General features: G+C 38.1%; 1 protein-coding gene across 1 annotated transcript in view; it reads left to right on the top strand.

Moving 5' to 3' along the window:
• The window catches only part of LOC104628860 (DNA primase large subunit-like), a gene marked incomplete at its 5' end in the record, with an annotated part of 55,804 nt that extends 37,994 nt beyond the window's left edge, over positions 1-17,810 (top strand). Inside the window, 2 exons of the mRNA XM_010297576.1 lie at positions 9,844-9,912; positions 17,583-17,810. Of these exons, the coding sequence (XP_010295878.1) occupies positions 9,844-9,912; positions 17,583-17,810 (297 nt within the window). The remainder of the gene's footprint in view (positions 1-9,843; positions 9,913-17,582) is intronic.
• Positions 17,811-19,318: the final 1,508 nt, after the last annotated feature.

Below are 19,318 nucleotides of genomic sequence, written 5' to 3'. Positions count from 1 at the left end.
GCAGGAATGTGTACTTCAGCCTGATACCGTCAGAATAAGTCTATTAATGTTCTTTTCAATCTTTTTCAGTGTTTTTGTCTTGCTTATTTTGGGACATTTCTTGGATTTGAAGAACACAGAGCTTTTCTTTAGTTTCTCAAGTACTGGCTTTCTCTGCTCAAAATTTTTAAATTATCAGACCACCTGTCCATTTTTATGTGAAAGGTGCATAGTTTTCCAAACGCTTATTTTGGATTCAGCTACGTGGTCATGAATTGGTCCCCCACTGGGATATTAATCTGTTGTTTTAGTATTTGTATGTCTTCCCTTCAAGCCTGTGAACAAGCCCCTTTCTTATGAAGCTTATTCCTTATGGCCATTACACAAGCCAGAACATAGGCTAGTGTCCAGCCCATATGGTTGCAGTTTTACCTAAGACAGTTAGTTTTCCAGTGGTCTGGAAAACCAGTCCTTCTGTTTCTTCTGTCCTTCATACTCTTGAGATAAAAAGGAAAAATAGGTTCACAAGACCAGGCAGTTCCAGAGCTTTTTCATGCAGATAAAGCATTTGGCTGGTCTGTGGTGGAAACAAACCCCACCCTCACAGTGCTTTTCCAAAGGACACTCTGTCCGCAGGATAGGTGTGAAAAAGGAAAGCTGGACCTTGGGATGATGGTGCAGACCAAATACTGCCAGACCTCACATGACTTCAATAGTCAGTCTGAGCATTGGACTGCTTTCATTGCAGTCATTTTGTAGTACAGTCAGTAACGAAAAAAATAGTCAAAACATTTGAATATGTGAATCTGCTTGATGTGAAGTATCTAGATCCATCCTGCTGTCCCAGTCCAGATTTTCTGAGGCTGTGTCTTGTCTGAGATTGTATCTGCTGAAATGATCTTGCTGAGGTAATACACCAGATTACTTCCAGGTCTTGCATAGTTATCATATACCCTGAAGCAGAAAGAATTAATGCCTATGTTTATTCCAAGAACTGAATTATTTGACTTGTATTTATTTCACATTTTCCTTGTGATAGTAGCTTTTTTTGTTTGTTTTAAAATTGCTTCTTGGAGCAGTAATATGGTTAGCTGAGCATCTGATGTGTGAATATGTGATTGTATGGCATTTGAGTTTATAGCATATTTCAGATCATATTTAATTTCTTTTTTTGGTATGTTGAAATCAGGTAACATCTTTATGAAACCAGGTTTGACAGTAGCTAATCGATTTGAAGAATATAAAGATTAAAGCATATGTTAAGATAAGTACATCCATCTGTTGTGGTGCTGTAGTAAATGCACTGTAATGCATTGCGTACATAGCCTAAATAGAAAAACAGATATGATAGGTTTTGAATTAGAACTATTTCAAAATATCTGTTTGTTTCTGAAAGCTTTCTTGGTGAAATTGCCTTTTTCCTAATTCACTGCTATCATAATAACAAAAGTTAGTAAAAATTTCTGGTTCTACAGTCAGGAGAAACAGAGGGTCTAGGCTGTTGCTTTTGCTTCAATTACTGTTTTTTCTTTAGGGAAAAATGCTTATGTTAATGAGCAGTAGATAAATTCAGAAGAAAGAATGTTCTTTCTGGTAGAATTGTTCTTTTAATTTAAAAAGCTGCCTTTTCCCATAATTGGATTAAATTAAAGGCTTTGATTGAGTCATTGCACTTTGGCCAATGTTCTCTGAACAAATTTAGTGTTTTGTGGGATTGGAGAGTCTTCACAGAGATGGAAATACATAAGCCCATCTCTGCCTAGGCCTCGCATATGGCTATGTGTTTCCATGAATAAAAAAATACTATCTACCACAGTGGGGAAAAAACCCCACACTCCCCCTTGTGATCATGTAATATTAGAAACTTTAAATCATTGCTGGCTCTAAATATATTTTCCATTGCAGCTCAAGAATTTTGCCCTAATATCAGTCATCTTCATGGTAGTGCTTTTGTAAGTTCTGACTAAATAAGAGCAAGTACTGTTTAAATAAGAGATCTTTTATTAGTTAAGAGATTAAATAAGAGATCTTTTATTAAGTTAGTATTTTTTTGTGGAAATATATAAAAGAGAAAAAAATACAAGAACAATTGATACTCTTGATATAGACAAACCTCATGTGATACCCGTTTTATTAGAACAGTGAAATATGTTACATCAAATTTCTTTCAGGAATTCTAATTTTAAGTCTTGTCTTTTTTGACTTGTGACTGTGATAAATATTTAATTGATGATGATATCATATGGCACTTCATATTTATTAATTTACTTCTTTTCACAAAATTAATATTTTTACTTAGAATACAGATTTTGTGGATTTTTCTGGTGGGATTCTTTCCCCATTAAATTAACTACTTAAAACTCAAATCTTAAAACAGGTACCCTTACACATTTGCTGCCAAATTTTAAAAAAGCATTATACAGTCAATCTAGGAATTGTATATCATTCAGGTTTCTCAAGTGGTCAGTTGAGACTCCTTGTTCACAGTCCAAAATCTCTCAGGTAGTTATTATCTTTACTACATCAAAACATGTAAAGGCTTTAAAATCACTGAATTTTTCAAAGTGGACAGTGTAAAAGCCTTCAAAGTAAGACTACTCAAGGAGATCTATGTATCAGTCTGGTGTAGATTTGTGTAAATATGAATGCTGAAAGTTTTCACATATTTTTCTATAGATGGGGAATGTTTGTCAATAGGAGACAGTGTTCAGCCTTTCCATTATTTTGAGAAACATGTTCCATTATTTTTTGTACATAAGCTGAATGGATACAAATATAAATTTAACCAGCCAATACTAAGCCTTCTTTTCTGATATTAAAGCTCCCACCTATTCTGATCACCCTGATATTATGTCTCTTGATCGACCCCAGTGACTCTATTTTAGTGTGAGTCTATTGGCACTGTGGTGTTAGTATTACTGACACCATCAGTGGGTAGAATACTGTAGAGTATTAACATGACATGGCTTCACATCTTGAAATTACTTACAACATCTTAACATGACATGGCTTAAAACTAATTATTTTAAAAATTTGGATTATGGTATTTCAGACTACTAAATTTTCCTAATCTTCAGTTTATTGCTGAAAAGTTGAAACAAATATTAGAAATAAGGTATATCTGGCTATTGTCAGGTGAGATTGTAAAGTTAAAAGGGCTGTATGTGATTAAGTAAGAGCAGACTGTTAAAAAATTTGATAGAAGTACTGGTAAGAAAAAAAAGTGTAAATGTTGAACTGCTGGACTGATAGATGGGCTTGAGACAGTAAAACAGAAATACTGTATAGGAAAAGAAAACTTGAGAGAATGCTGAAAGATGCAGAAACTTGTGAGAAGCACAGCTAACCTGTTTGATAATAAAAGGCTATAAGAATACAGAAGACTTTTAGAGTATGTGGACGGATTGTATTATACATAGAACATGTTTTAAAGTACCTAAGGGAGATTTATTAATTGGAAACTATTAAAAGTTGAACTAGAAAATATCTCTCTCGAAGTTTGGATTCTATATTCTAACCATGAAAAGGACGTAATTAAAATGTACAGTCAGGTGCTATTGAGAGTGTTTATTGTTGAATCTCAGAATAGATGAGTTTGGAAGGTGCCTCTGGAAGTCATCTTGTACAATGCCCCTGCTCAAGAAGGGTTGTCTAGAGCCTCTTGCCCAGGCCTGTGTCCAGATGGATTTTGAGTATCTCCAAGGATGGAGACTCCACTGCTCCTCTGGGCAACCTGTGCCAGTGCTCGGTCAAATGTGCCTTTTAGAACAAATAATATGAAAAGTAGAGTTAAAAATTAGTATTTTTTCCTGTGGTTAAAGAGATAAGTTGCATTAATTCAATGTGTCCAATTTAGAAGTATTTATGTTCATTACTCAAGTCTTAGACTTTAGTTCCAGGAGCAGTTAATTAGCCTAAATGAGCCCTGCTGGTGTGAAAGGTACTTGTACTCTCTGCACATCTCTGCCTGTTTAATTTCCATTCCTTTCCTTATGCTGACCTTTTGACTACATGGTAAAATAGATTAAAAAAATTATCCAACTACAGGTTTACCTGGGGAAAGTGAGGAGAGATGAAGTTCATTTTCAGATGGCAGGAATGGGTGGACAGAATCAGGGGCTGTCAGCAGCTTCAATTTATGGTGTATTAAATTACTCATGAAATTTTTGTTTAGAAGAGAAAGAAGGAAAAAAGAAGCACACAAAAAAAAGGTTAAAGGGATTAAACACAGTTCAGGATGAGAAAACAATAAAACAAAGAATGAACATCTGAAATAAAAATATTTCAGTTCATTCTTCTTGAAACTTTTATGTTGCAAACTTTGAAGTATTTACTTCATGTACATTCTATTTTAATTATTTTGTAACTTTTAAAAAAAATTTTGAAGTATTTCAGGTGCTTGCTTTCATACTTGATAACAGTCCAGGCTTTGACTCAGCATTTCCTTGCAACAGAGGAGTACGGGTTATCTATCATATCTAAAACCAGACATGACTGTCTTTTAAAATAGGTGGCTGTAAACACATGCAGGATTTGTCAGTTAAATGAAAACATGTCACTGAAAAATAGCAAAAAAATTTTGTAATAATAAAATATACTCTTTTTTTTTTTTGTGCTATTTTAAAACTATGTGAAATCAGAGAAGTGGAATGCTCAGGTGCATTAACCCTTCTTGCCTTTGACATTCATACTATTGAATTTCAGCTGTATGCTGTATAAACCTTTGAAAAATAGCCCACAACCAAGCAAACAAAACCAACTAGCTTTACAGCTGTTTGCTTTTCAAATGATTAATTCAGTTTAAATTTAATCTCTGTCTTCATTTAATAAGCTGCCCAGGGGTTGATGCAGCACATACAGGCACATATTGACATAATCTTTCCATTCAGACATTCACTTAATCTTTTGTTAAGTATTTAATGATTTCCTTACTGACATACATTAAATAAGAACTTCAGGCTAGAAAACCTATACATTAAAAATGGAGGAAAAAACATGGGTATTTTTCAGACGCACTAATAAAATACCTTCTTCTGGATCATGACTGTCTCTTCCTTTTTACTTTTATAAAGCGTACTATAATACAGGTAGGTTTGTAGTTAGGCAGTTGTGATGCAAATTGCGGGGGAGAAATTGATGTGTTATGGTGTCCTAAACATTACCATGTGCAATGCTGAACACTGTGCCATCAAGTAGTCTTCACTACAAAAGAAGGCAGAGTATAAAAGGAATAGGAGCTCTGACAAAGCTGTAGCAATGATTTTTCTAGTCTGTGAGTCCTTGAGGGAAAGCAGAGCTTAAATCTCCAAGAATTATACTATACATGTTTACATTATAAACACGAAACCTTCAAAATCAGTTTATAATATAAAGGGAATACCCAAAGGCAGCCAGCAAAAAGGACAGATGCCTGTACTGACCCAGAAGCAAAGGTCATTGGGGAGTCCTGGTGCAGGACTTAATGCTGAGGTGGTCACAAACTGACTTGAAACAGGAGAAAACTGGAATATGTTCAGATATGTTCCAGCAGTTGCACCCAATCATATCTTTAGTCACCTTTGAAATAAAAAGAAAGTTAGAAATGAGTCATACTTAACTGAATCTGTAGAAGAAAGATTTTTGGTTTGAAAATATAAGGTAATTCTGGAATTTTCAAATAAAGCACACTAACTTTGAGTAAGTGAAAATAACAATGCATAATTACAGAGCCCAAACTATCCTGCTATGCAACATCTTAATAGTTGTGCTGGTTTTGGCTGAGATAGTGTTGATGTTATTCATGGTAGCTAGTATGGGGCTATGTTTTGGACTTGTGCTGGAAACAGCGTTGATAATGCAGGGTTGTTTTTGTTATTGCTGAGCAGTGCTTACACAGAGTCAAGGCCTTTTCTGCTTCTCACCCCACCCCACCAGCAAGTAGGCTGGGGTTACACGAGAAGTTGGGAGGGGACACAGTTGGGACAGCTGACCCCAACTGACCAAAGGGATGTTTCATACCGTATGACGTCATGCTCACCAATAAAAGCTGGAGGAAGAAAAAAGGGGGGGACGTTCAGGGTGATGGTGTTTGTCTTCTCAAATAACCATTACACATGATGGAGCCCTGCTTTTCTGGAGATGGCCGAACACCTGCCTGCTCATGGGGAGTGGTGAATGAATTCCTGGTTTTGCTTTGCTTGTGTGTGCGGCTTTTGCTTTACCTATTAAACCGTCTTTATCTCAACCCATGAGTTTTCTTACTTTTACACTTCTGATTTTCTCCCCATCTTGCTGTGGAGGAGTGAGCAAGTGTCTGCGTGGGACTTAGTTGCTGGCTGGGGTTAATCCATGACAGCTTTGAATGCTGAGGACCTATAAAGCAGGTGGCTGTGTACAGCTGCCAAACATCATCTTAACCTCATTAGTAGTAAGTAAAGCAACATCAGAAAAGCAAGTTGCAGATGGCAGTGAAAGAAAAGGCACATAAGAACTAACAAAAAGAGCCCCTGAGTATGTACCTTTACTTGCAAAATAAAGCAATTCAGTGTAAGTGTCTTAATATAAGTAGCAGCAAAAGTTTGTTTCTGTGAATGAATGTAGTTTTGAGTGGAGGTCTGCTTCTGGGTAACACTAATAAAAAACAGCTGCAAGCTTGCTTTCATTATGTGCACAAATATAATAGGAAAGGTAATATTTATTATGAATTAGAATTCTGTTTTATTTAAATAGAGGATTGTTAGTTTCACTCAAGAGGACTCTTTTCTAGCTGGACTCCATTCTTTTGCAATTTTTAACCTTTTTTTGTTCCTTCTCTTAGAAACTTGTTCCCTATTAAAGACAGTTAATCTACTAAATCTCCGCTTCCTTGGATATGTTTAACATGCCCTTTATTTCTCAAACCCATCATATATGCCGAAGGTGAATCTGGTCTCTTGTGATATGAACAGTTTAAAGTTACATATGTGCTAGTTTGAATGGGTAGGAGCTGAGTTATAACTGCTTTTCCCTTAATGAGCCACAAATGTTGGTCCATCTTTTCTACCCAACCAAAACTTGTAATCAACATGTAGAAATTGTGTAGCTTTGTCATCTCTACCTGTCAAATTTGACTGAAATTGGCCAACCGGTCAAAGCTGGGGAGGTGATGTGGTGGAGAGGGTAAAGGAGCAGGAGTAAGCTGATGACTACTGGTGCAATCATGTACATTAACAAATTTAACAAACTGGGTGAAAGTCTCTGGTCTGTTCTGGTGGGCATTCTGTTCTATGGAGCTCTCTAACAATGTCAGGGAAAAGCAGCACCATAAAGACCTAGTTACCAAACTTCACTGGAGAATGCTGGTAGAGGTTCCTCTAACAGCTGTTCTCCAAGATATATGTCTTCATAGTACTACAGCAGAAGAATCTGTGTGGTGACCTAACAGCACCCTCTGAGAGGTCTGAGGAGCCCAGAGGGAGTGGGACAGTAGTTCCATGGTGAAACTGCAGTGTGTAGCTGGGTAATAACGATCAAGCTGCTGCAAAGTAACTTGGTTGCTCTTTAAGAATTTAAAGTCCCTCAAGGCCAGCTCTGATAACATGGCCATTATAGCTTTCATACGTCAGCATTATTGATTCAATGAAGTCCTCTTCTTGACCTTACAAGTGGGTCAAGATTTTCACAACGATGGGCCAGCGACTTAAATGGACATGGTTTCAGAATAGTTTGCTCAGAATAATCTCTCTTACAAAACTGGAATTTATTTACAGGTGCTCCTTTATTCTGTCATCATCTGTGACTGCCGGTCTCTCTTCTGATATCTGTCACTTGAACTTACTGTTTTTCCGCTGAGCTGTCAGAGAAGACAGCAGCTTGAACTTGCATCCTGTGAAACATTGTGAGTTAGTAAATCAAAAGCTAGCTTTGATAATCCTTGTCTTTTCTGCTTTTCAGGATAGTTGGATAACAGCATCATTGATACAAAAAGCAGCTATAATTGTGGTCTATGATTCAAAAGTTAAATGGCAAAAAGACTACTAGGCTTTTAACTGATCAGCTGTTTCAAAAGGTTCTCTTAAATGACAAGATTTAAGAAATTAAGTACAAAGTTTAAATTACTTAAGTTTTAAATAATTTAAAAGTATGGACAAATTCTCAGTATAAACCCCAAAACTTTAAATTACTTTAAGTAATTTACTTAAGTTTTTGTTTGCTCACTTAAGATTCTGAGACTGAAAATGTATTTACACCTGAATTTAGAGAGTTTTTTATTTATGTAATTTGTATTAGGTGTAAACTTGATTAGATGAAGAATAATTTTGAGAAAACCTGAAGTATTTATGAACTAGATTAAATTAGTTGACTTACTTCAGCTGGAAAATACAGGTTAGAAAAGTCTGAATGCTACAGAATATTATGAATGTTTCTTTCAACTAACCAGCAGACGTATAGGTCTTCTGATCATTACTCCAAATTATGTGAAAAATACTTTTTAAGAAAGTACATACATACAATGTGGTTAACATTGACTTAAAAACAGAGAGAGCTCTTTCGCATGGCATAGATGCCATGTAAGAAACAAACTGGAAAACATAAGGCAATATGTAATTTAAGTATTTAGAATAGATGAGTTTTCTTCAATCCTTAACTACTTAGTATGACACTAATTTTTCCATTCAATTTCAGAAGAGGAAGGAGGTTAAAAAAAAAAAAGTGCATGGATAGTGCCAGATGTCAGACTTCATTGCCTAGTTGGCTTTGGCCTTGATCTTTTCCAGAAGATTTAAGAGGAGGTGGCAAGAGGGATAGAAATGTAATCAGTTGGGCTATTACAGAGAAACAATGCGGCTAAGTACTTTCTTGGCAGTGTGTTGCTGTTTTTATCCATTCAGCGAATGTAATTTATTTATACATCTGTCAATAAATACAAGGCGGCATCCAATAATGAGTACAGCAGGGATTTAAGCTGGAGTGTATTGCTGTGTTTAACACAAAGGTCAACCTTGGGAAAGGGGCTTGAAATTAACATTTCTTGAAAACTATTTTTCCTTCCACTGAGGCTATCTCTTAATTCCAGCAATTTTCCCTGTTTGATAAGCAGAGAGAGCATACATTTTGATTATATGAAGGAGGGAGGAGGTGATGAAACTTCAAAAAATTTCAACCAGCATTGCATTCTGGTGATAAGAGTGGGACTTTATGCAGCACAGAAGAGATTACCTGAAGTAGAATTGGGAAGCAAATTGTATTTACAAAAGATGGCATGATTTTCTTAATAGGTGTTCAAAACAGGCTATTCACTCACATATTCTGCTGAGCTTGACTAGAAATAACTTCATTTCAAAAATGAAAATCAGACAAATCTGATTGAAGGTAAAAGCATTACCCTCTCACAGATACTTGACTAAAGGACTTGCATTAAATTTTCTTGATGGGAGCACAGTAGTATTTTATTCTGCGTCTGCATGAACTGGTAATGTGGAAAATAAAAATACAAATCATGTCCTTTATTGCTTCATGCTTCAACCCCACTAGAATTACTAGATTTATGTCTGAAATTATGGAAGAGATGTTGCAATATGATAGTTTGACAATAACTGTCACAATTATATTACCAAAATAGAGATTCAACGTACTCTTGAAGTTAAGAGTATTGAAATTATGTTTTAAGGACCAGGCGTCTCTTCCTGCGGTTTTATCTTGTTTTTAATGTAGCCAGGGTAGTTTTAAAGAAATATAGTATGTCTAAATATTGGCAGTTATCAGTAGGCTACACACATCAAAGACGTCATGTGCTGCAAATTTCCATGAGCTATACAAGGCTGTTATGAAGTACCATGTCATGGGTATCAACAAGATGTACTTGTGCTCCTTTTGAAACGGTTACTTTTTTCTCCCTGTATATAGATATTGGAATTGGTGAAGGGCATGCATTACCAGCTGGCCTGTCAGAAGTACTTTGAGTTGACGCATGAGGTAAGTAGCTACTAATTTTTGTCGTGTCATAATCACCATCTTTGCCTTGAGGAAGGCCTTGGAAAATCATGCATGAAGTCCAGAGACAACTTGCAGTTTTCACATCCATCATTAGCTGTCTTGCCTTGTTAGTTTTCATTTCAATAATTTCAAGTATACTTCACGTGTTCTTTTGTAGTTTTCTACATTTATATATTGACGTTATATTAATATCCTGAGCATTACAAGATGTAGTAAAAGGTTATGCTTTCTTCCTGAAAATGTCCATATTGTTAAATTTTGTCTATTTCCCTCCCAACTTCTTATGCACCCCTGGCCTACTCGCTGGTGGCGTGAGAGGCAGAAAAAGCCTTGACTCTGTGAAAGCAATGGTCAGCATAATTGAAACATCCCTGAATTATCAACACTGTTTTCAGCACAAATCCAAACCACAGCTCCATGCTAGCTAGTATGAAGAAAACTAACTTTCCCAGCCAAAACCAGCACAGTGGGTTAGATCTACTATGAATGACTTTGTAGTAAAGACTTGCTCAAGATTATGATATTTTCATAAGTTCATGGGGTCAATTGCACACAACGTCTACTTCAGGGCTGTCTTTGCATTTCCTCCCCATCATCACCTCTTAGGTTTCTACTGCATCTTATAGTCATGCTGGCAACAGCTTTGCTTTTGGCTTCAGTAGTCTGGTGCTTGGCACTAAGACTATGCTAATAAATCCAGCTAGACTAGAACGAGAATCACTAAGGTTGGAAAAGACCTTTAAGATCATCAAGTCCAACCATCAACCCAACACCACCATCCCCACTAAACTATAGCCTGAAGCGCCACATCGACACGTTGTTTGAACACTTCCACTGACGGTGACTCCACCACATCCCTGGGCAGCCTGTTCCAATGCTTGACCACCCTCTCAGTGAAGAAATTTTTCCTAATATCCAATCTAAACCTCCCCTGGCGCAACTTGAGGACATTTCCTTTCGTCCTATCACTTGTTACTTGGGAGAAGAGACCAACATTCACCTCACCACAACCCTGTTTCAGTTCGTTGTAGAGAGCGATAAGGTCTCCCCTCAGCCTCCTCTTCTCCAGACTAAACAACCCCAGTTCCCTCAGCCGCTCCTCAGAAGACTTGTGCTGCAGTCCCCTCACCAGCTTCGTTGCCCGTCTTTGGACATGCTCGAGCACCTCAATGTCCTCCTTGTAGTGAGGGGCCCAATGAACTTAGAACTATTTTGCGGTATGTGTGTGTCTTTGCACCTCAGTGCTACTGGTTCAAACAGATTTACCTGAAAGGTTGCCTGAAAGCTGCTTCTCTGCAACTTCAGTGAAAACTGTGCTTATTAACATTAATGCTACACTGTTCCTGAACCTTTGTTTCATTATCTCACAACCACAAAACAAAAGCAACCATCATTTGTGTGGTCCAGTGTGTTCTCTTCAGGCAGGAACTAATATGTTAAGGAAATGCACGTGTGTGCATTTTAAGTCTTTCAGTAAGTGTGGGAAAAGAAAGCATTACATACAGTGCATGAATGGCTTTAACATTTTTCAAATTCTGGGATATTAGGGCCTACTTCTTTTTGGGAAAATTATTTACTGAATAATAACACTGTAATTTGGTCACGACAAGCTGTCCAACATATGTGAAGAAAAGAAGGTCTTTTGACTTTATAGAAGTAAGACTGAATGGTCTGTAGGGTAGATATTTTCAAACACTATCATATTTTAATAAGAATTAAGAATAAACTGTGATTATATGGTAACTGGAGTAAGCATTCAATCAAACGCTACCAAAATACTAAAGTGTCTTTATTTATGGTCAAATTTGTATTTTAAGCCATATGGAAAGCATCATAACTGTTTGAAGTTCTAATATTTGTACTTGAGTTCTTAATAGGCTTATTTCATATGTTTGTTATACCTTTTAGATTGGTTAAGTTTGGGTTTTTTTGTACTAAAGGGAGGACAAAGGGCAACTTAAAGTAGAAATTAGACACTCTGGAAATGTAAGCAGTGTAACCATAATCCAAAGTAAATAGTCAGAGTAATGAAGAATGACTTTCACGGTCACGGAAGTGGCAAGATTTTATTTTACTTTAGTTGGTAGAATCGTATGGCAACTCAAAATAGAGAAAAATATTTCAAGTCCAGACAGTTTGGACATCTTGGCTACATACATAAAGTCAAGTAAAAGAGATTGATGATATCAACTATGAACTACTAGTAGGTTCAATAAATGTTCTTGTGACAGTGTGCCTATATAAATAATTAGTGCTTTGAAAACTGATTGTGTTTAAAGCCACTGTTTTAAGAGCCCGAGCATTATGATAAATAAGAAAACATAATTGGCTAGTGCCTGTGCTACTATTTTATATTCCAGGGGAATCATAGAATAGTTGGGGTTGGAACGGATGTTTAAAGGTCATCTAGCCCAACCCCCCTGCAATGAGCAGGGACATCATCTTCAACTAGATCAGGTTGCTCAGAGCCCCGACCAGCCTGACCTGAAACGTTTCCAGGGATGGGGCATCTACCACCTCTCTAGGCAACCTGTGCCAGTGTTTCACAACCCTCATTGTGAAACATTTCTTCCCTATATGCAGTCTAAATCTGCCCTTTTTTAGTTTAAAACCATTACTCCTTGTCCTATTGCAACAGGCCCTGCTGAAAAGCCTGTCCCCATCTTTCTTCTGAGCCCCCTTTAAGTACTGGAAGGCTGCAATAAGGTCTCCCTGGAGGCTTCTCTTCTCCAGGCTGAACAACCCCAACTCTCTCAGCCTGTCCTCAGAGGAGAGGTGTTCCATCCCTCGGATCATTTTTGTGACCTCCTCTGGACCCTCTCCAACAGGTCCATGTCTTTCCTGTGCTGAGGGCTCCAGAGCCGGATGCAGGACTCCAGGTGGGGTCTCACCCGAGCAGTGTAGAAGGGCAGAATCCCCTCCCTTGACCTGCTGGCCATGCTGCTTTGGATGCAGCCCAGGACACAGTTGGCCTTTGGGGCTACAAGCGCACATTGCTGGCTCATGTCCAGCTTTTCATCCACCAGTACCCCCAAGTCCTTCTTGACAGGGCTGCTCTTGATCCCTTCATCCCTCAGCCTTCATTGATACTGGGAGTTGCCACGACCCAGGTGCAGGAACCTGCTCACTTGGCCTTGTTGAACCTCATGAGGTTCACACAGGCCCATTCCTTGAGCTTGTCCAGGTCCCTCTGGATGCCACTCTGTCTCTCAGGTGTGGCAACCGCACCACTCAGCCTGGTGTCCTCTGCAAACTTGCTGAGGCTGTGCTCAATCCCACTGTCTATGTCATTGATGAAGATATTAAAAGAGTACTGGTCTGAATATGGACCTCTGAGGGACACCACTCATCACTGATCTTCATCTGGACATTGAGCCGTTGACCACTACCCTCTGGGTGTGACTATCGAACCAATTCCTCATCCACCCAACAGTCCACCCATCAAATCCATATCTCTGCACTTAAGAGAGAAGGATGTTGTGGGGGATCGTGTCAAACTCCTTACAGAAGTCCAGACAGATAACATCCGTAGCTCTTCCCTTGTTCACTGATGTAGTCACCCCATCACAGAAGGCCACAAGGTTGGTCAGGCAGGACTTTCCCTTCATGAAGCCATGCTGGCTGTCTCGAATCACCTTCCTGCCCTCCATGTGCCTTAGCATAGCTTCTAGGAGCATCTGTTCTATGATCTTCCCAGGCACAGAGGTAAGGCTGACAGGTCAGCGGTTCCCAGGGTCCTCGTTTGTATCCTTTTGAAAAATGGGTGCAATGTTTCCCTTATTCCAGTCTCCAGGACCTTATGCCAGGACTTTTAAATATCATGGAGTGTGGCTTGGCAACTACATCAGCCAATTCCCTCAGGGCTCTGGGATGCATCTCGTCAGGTCCCATAGACTTGTGCATGTTCAGGTTTTTCAGGTGGTCTTGAACGTGATCTTCTCTTACAGTGGGAAGGACTTTGCTCCTCCAGTCCTCATCTTGCAGTCCGTCCACTCAAGAGGTGTGGGAAAAGAGACTGCCAGTGAAGACTGAAGCAAATAAGTCGTTGAGTACCTCAGCCTTCTCCTCATCCGTTCTTACCGGTTTGCCAGTTTTGCTCATCAAGGGGAGTACGCTTTCTTTGACCTTCTTTTTCTGTCTGACATACCTGTAGAAGTCCTTTTTATTATTCTTTGCATCTCTTGCCAAGTTCAGCAACAGCCACGCCTTGGCCTTCCTGAAGCCATCCCTACACTGCTGGGCAACATCCCTGTACTCCCCCAGGATAGCTGTCCCTGCTTGCACTGCCTGTGCATTTCCTTCTTGCCCTTTAGTTTGCTCACCATGTCTCCACTCAGCCATGCCGGCCTCTTGCCTTCCTTTCCTGATTTCTAACACCTGGGGATCGAGAGCTCTTGTGCTTTGTGGGAAGCATCCTTAAAGATCTGCCAGCTCTGTTCTGCTCCCTTGTCCCTGAGGGCAGTTTCCCAGGGGGTCCTATTGACTAATTCCCTGAAGAGCTGGAAGTTTGCTTTCCTAAAATTCAGGGTCCTGACTTTACTCTTTGCCTGCCCCGTATCCCTCAGGACTGTGAAATCCACCAGTCCATGATCACTGCAGCCCAGACTGCCTCCAGTCTTGACATCACCAATTAGCTCACTTGCGTTGGTGGCCAACAGGTCCAGTATGGCATCCCCTCTGGTAGGGCTGTCTATTACCTGAAGTAATCCTCAGTGCACTCCAGGAGTTTCCTAATGATGTTAATGCTGTTTGCATGAATATTGCTGTATGTTACTTGTTACAGTTACAGCTGTAAGAATTGATTATTCATATGTTAATACTTATCTGTAAACATTTTATTCTTCAGGACTGATTTTACAATCCTTGTGTATTTTTAAGAATAAACGATATCTGACACATAGCAAACTTTCTGGTACAGAAGAATCACTTTTGAGTAGTTTATTTAAAAACATATGCAAAAAACGTATTTCTTAGTCCTTTGTGATCAAATGGCAAGAATGCTGGACTTTCTTTTTAAAAAAGGCATGTGGTTAATTGATATCATTTACCGTAGCACCATGATTGCTCCACATGGATTTTCTGTAGTATCAGCTGTAGCATTATCAGCTGCCATTTTAGAAGTTCTTGGTTAAAACCCAAAGATACTATAGCTACAAAATGATTGCTTCAGGTTTTTCAAAACAATATTTGCTATAGCAGAAATAAAAAACTAGAGTTTGTATGAAAGCCAGTATGTGCAAAATGTGTTGAATCCAAAAGAAGTCTTGTGTTAGTATCACTTACTAGATAGAATAAACAGTTCTGTCTGAAGTGACAGGCCTTTTCACTGGAGTCAATACGTGTTATAAGCTTAAATTTTTGACTGCACAGAAAGTACATTTTTCTTTGGGCATAGTGGATATCAGATGGATTTACAGGTGTGAGTGGATAAAGCTGTTAGAGAAATCTAGTTTTGCTGTTTCTCGTAGTAAGTTTCAGGTAACTTACAGCTAAGATAATGATGCACTTTTATAATTGACGTGCTTTGGTTTATATTACCTGAAAGTATTGAAAACTTAAAGTAACATGGGCAGTCTAACATAAAAAAGCCAGGAAATTTGTATATGCTTCACCTCCATTTTCGTGGTCAAATTTCTTCTGTATTTCTAGCCAGAGCAGAATATTTTTATTCGGAGAACCGTGTTGAAAATTACACAAACCAGAATTGTTTATGGATCACTATATCACAAATGAAGATAATGAGCAAAACTTTCACTTTGTCTCTTCAGGCTCTCAAAAAAGGTGATAAAATGAATAGGCAGAACTCTTTTAATTAAAATAAGGTACATGGAGTCATACTACAATTTTATCCCACAACCTGTAAATAGCTTTTAGCCAGATACTGTCAATCTCCTCTGAAAACATGCTCCATTCATACAGTGAGCTGCTTCTAGAGCTCATTCCAATTTCTTGGGGAGAGAAGAGTTTAGAACAACATTAAGAGTTACAAAGTGAATCTTAAATTGGTCTGCAGAAAACTGAAATTTTAAGTTTAAAAAAAATATAATTAATTAAGAGCTGCTTCTAGGAAAGCCAGCTTTTCACTGTACCAGTTCTTTTTAAGTCTTTTTGGCGTAAAGAAGTAATTTAGTTCCTACATAATGGAAACTGGTGCATGGATGAAAGCTGGCTGGATGAAACTCATCCAGATAAGACTGAAGTGAAATTCAGTGGTGGCTTTAGGTTTGTTTTTTTTTTTTTTTGCTTTGTGCCTTTTAATTTGCGTGCCAAATTAGTGTGCTAGGCTTGTGACTTATTTTTTTCAGGCAAGGTCACTTACTACAGTTGCTAATGTGTCTGAATTAGATTTTGTTATATGTGTCGCCATTTTCTGATGGAGCTAAGCTAGACAGTGGTAATGCGCTGAATCAGGGTTCCGTTTAAAATGCACGTTGATTCTCTGCTTTATGATTTTTCACAAATGGCTGAAATTTAAACGAATGGTTTTTGGCATATTAAATCAGGCACAGTATATGACCTCATGAGGCACTGTGTGTGGCCAAAGTTGAATTGGCCCCACTCTTCTGGGAAAAAGGGAAGATAGTGGGAGCAGGAAATTACCAGTGTATGGCTCTTAGTCTTCCTTGGTTTCTTGTATCCCAGGCTTGGGAAGTTTTCCAACATTTTTTAAGAGCAGTATTTTCCTCAAAATATTCTTAGTATTTGCATTAACTGACGGGGAGATGAAAGGTGCAGATTGCCTGAATATGAGGTGGAAGCACCTTTTAAAGTAAGCATTTCCAACTTTTGAGTGCCTGAAAAGAGATAGAAAGGTTATAACTGAGATTTGTGGTGAATATGTCAGAATAGCTTAGTTTTAAAACTGAAAGCTTTGTTGATTTGAAATATTTGATGAGTATTAATTGAATGTTAACTTACCAAATAATGATGGAGCTGAAAGAATGTGCCTGCTAAATAGAAAGGAGCAATAAAAATGGGCTGCGCATTATGCTAGTTTTCTGTATTCTTATTCACTGAATGTGGAATGTTCTTCAGTATTAGTTGTGCATCTAGTTTCAGGATGCTGATGTTGGCACTGATGGAGCAGAGATAAGCTCGATCTTTCTTTCTTAGCCTGATGCCTTGTAAATATTGCATTTGTGGCTACTGGAGAAAAAAGGGGAAGAGGGGAAGCTACCCACTTCCAATGCCATTTTCACACTGCTACTTAAGATCTAGATTTATATTGTGCAGTTGTTAACTTTTAGTAGTATTCTCTACTGCCATTTGCACTCTGGACTTGCCCCAGTCCCTCTTTGGGGTAGGGAAATGCTATTTTAACATGTAGGTTCAATTGCCTTACATATGTAAAGCTATGCCATTTTATTTATTTTATGTGTTTTAGGGTGTTTTTACTACAGCAAAGACAGTGTGAAATTTTGTTTGAATGTGCCAAAGCAGTCATTTTATTTTGAACATGAAGAAATTTTGTGATGAAAGTAAATTTGTGTCGTGCCAGTATTTACTGGGATAGTATTTACAAACTGATGCCTCTTTCTCCAACAAAATTGGAACTTATTAAATTGCTAATTAATTTGTTCTTGAATGTGAAAAAGATTATTTTTTGAAATAAATATAATAACTCACGGTTCCTTTCCTTTTATGTACAGGTTGATGACATTGGGTTTTCTTTGAATCATCCTAATCAGTATTTTACAGAGAGTCAAAAGCTATTAAGTGGTGGTAGAGAACTGAAGAAGGAACTAAGTAATTCAGGAAACTCTCAACAAAAAAGTAATAGTCAGGAAAGCATGAATTCAGATTCTGCTCCCACCTCTTCAAATACAACACCTGATGCAGAACTGGAGGGACTGGAGGCATACTTCACCGAAGACTAAGCAGCTGTATTTGGGTTTTTTTTTTCTTTTCTCTCTTTCATTCTTTCTGCTCTATAGCTGAATTTGTCCCTGTACTAAGGGAATATGCACTTCACTACCTGGAATATACAGGCTTTTAGTGCTTTGAATAGGCTGAAGAAAAGAAAGATGACTGCTGAAGCTGTAATTGCATCCAGTACTTATTCTTGCTGCTTTAGGATACTGTTTTATATGGCTTGTTGAATGATGGGAAATGAAAGTTCCTTCCCAATTATTATGTGATTTTTGTCTGACTTACCTTTTTTGTTTTTCTTCACAATGTTTAAATATTTTTATCACCTTTTGTTGTAATTTTTATATGTTTCTTCTTCATAAATAAATTGCAAAGCAAAAGTTTGTGGTATTTTCTTTTTAGCTGTATTTAAATGGTAATTAAGTTTTTATGATCAAAATTACCTTCCAGAGGAGTCCATCTGCCTCTTCTACATGAGGAGCTGAGGGAAATCAGCTTCCTAATTTGTGTACCATGACACTACATTTAGAGAGCTGGTTTTGGTGCTTGAAAGAGAACATAGCAGAGTTCAGACACATATATGTAAGAAGGTAATCCAAAAAGCTGATGCTCCACCAACTGCCTTATCTTGAAGAAGCTAAAAACTAACTAGCGTATATTCCTTTTCACTTTTAAAGTTTCCTCAATGTCTGAGCATGGCTGGAGCCTCCTGTGCCCTGCTAAGCTAAACAGCTGTCTGAATGCAGCATTGGGTCACCTAAATTTCACCCATTCCTCCAAAGCCCCAGTCACCTAGCACACAAACGGCCTTCAGCTGAGCAGTTGCCACTGTGCAGTGGGTGGAAGCTCTAACCAGAGCTGGTATTTTATATCATGACGTTAGAGTATTCTCCAGGGGATTTGGAAGGCCTGAATTTTATTTTATCTGATGCTTAAGGAGTTTCAAGACAACATTACCCCTTCCCTGGAGAGTGACCAGCTATTGGTATAGCCCTGTAAACCACGTAACCACAGTATTGACATTGCTTGTAACTTGTATTAACTCTGCAAGGCCTTAGCGTGAAGACTCGCTGAGCTTGATTTATCTGGGCTTATCTTGCCCTATCTGAAGCTTTGTTTTAGCCGTAACAGCAACTGTCAAATGACAGACTAACTTGGTAAAATTGCATGGTGTACTGCCTATGTTTACAACTATTTTGATATATTTCTGTAGCTAATGGCTAGTAATAAGTAGTTATTTTGTGTAGAATCAATTAGTCTATCATCTCAGGTGCCAGAAGCCCCATGGATATAAACAAATCAGCCGTGGCCAAGTGCTGATCCTTAAAGAAATGCAGCCTAAAGAATTGTGCAAAACACGTTTTTAGGGATAAGAGAAGAAAGAAAAACACGTAACATGAGTAAATTGCACACTATACGTATAATTATTTGGCTGTAAAGTGGAATTGCCAGACCAATAAAGAAAGACGAGTGAGTAGAACGTTTTTGGAAATGTGTAATATTACTCCAGGTAGAC

This window comes from Phaethon lepturus, unplaced genomic scaffold (genome assembly GCF_000687285.1).
Source record: "Phaethon lepturus isolate BGI_N335 unplaced genomic scaffold, ASM68728v1 scaffold1152, whole genome shotgun sequence".
NCBI lineage: Eukaryota > Metazoa > Chordata > Aves > Phaethontiformes > Phaethontidae > Phaethon > Phaethon lepturus.
Note: the sequence above shows the minus strand (reverse complement) of the source record. Positions and strands in the feature narration are given on the sequence as shown.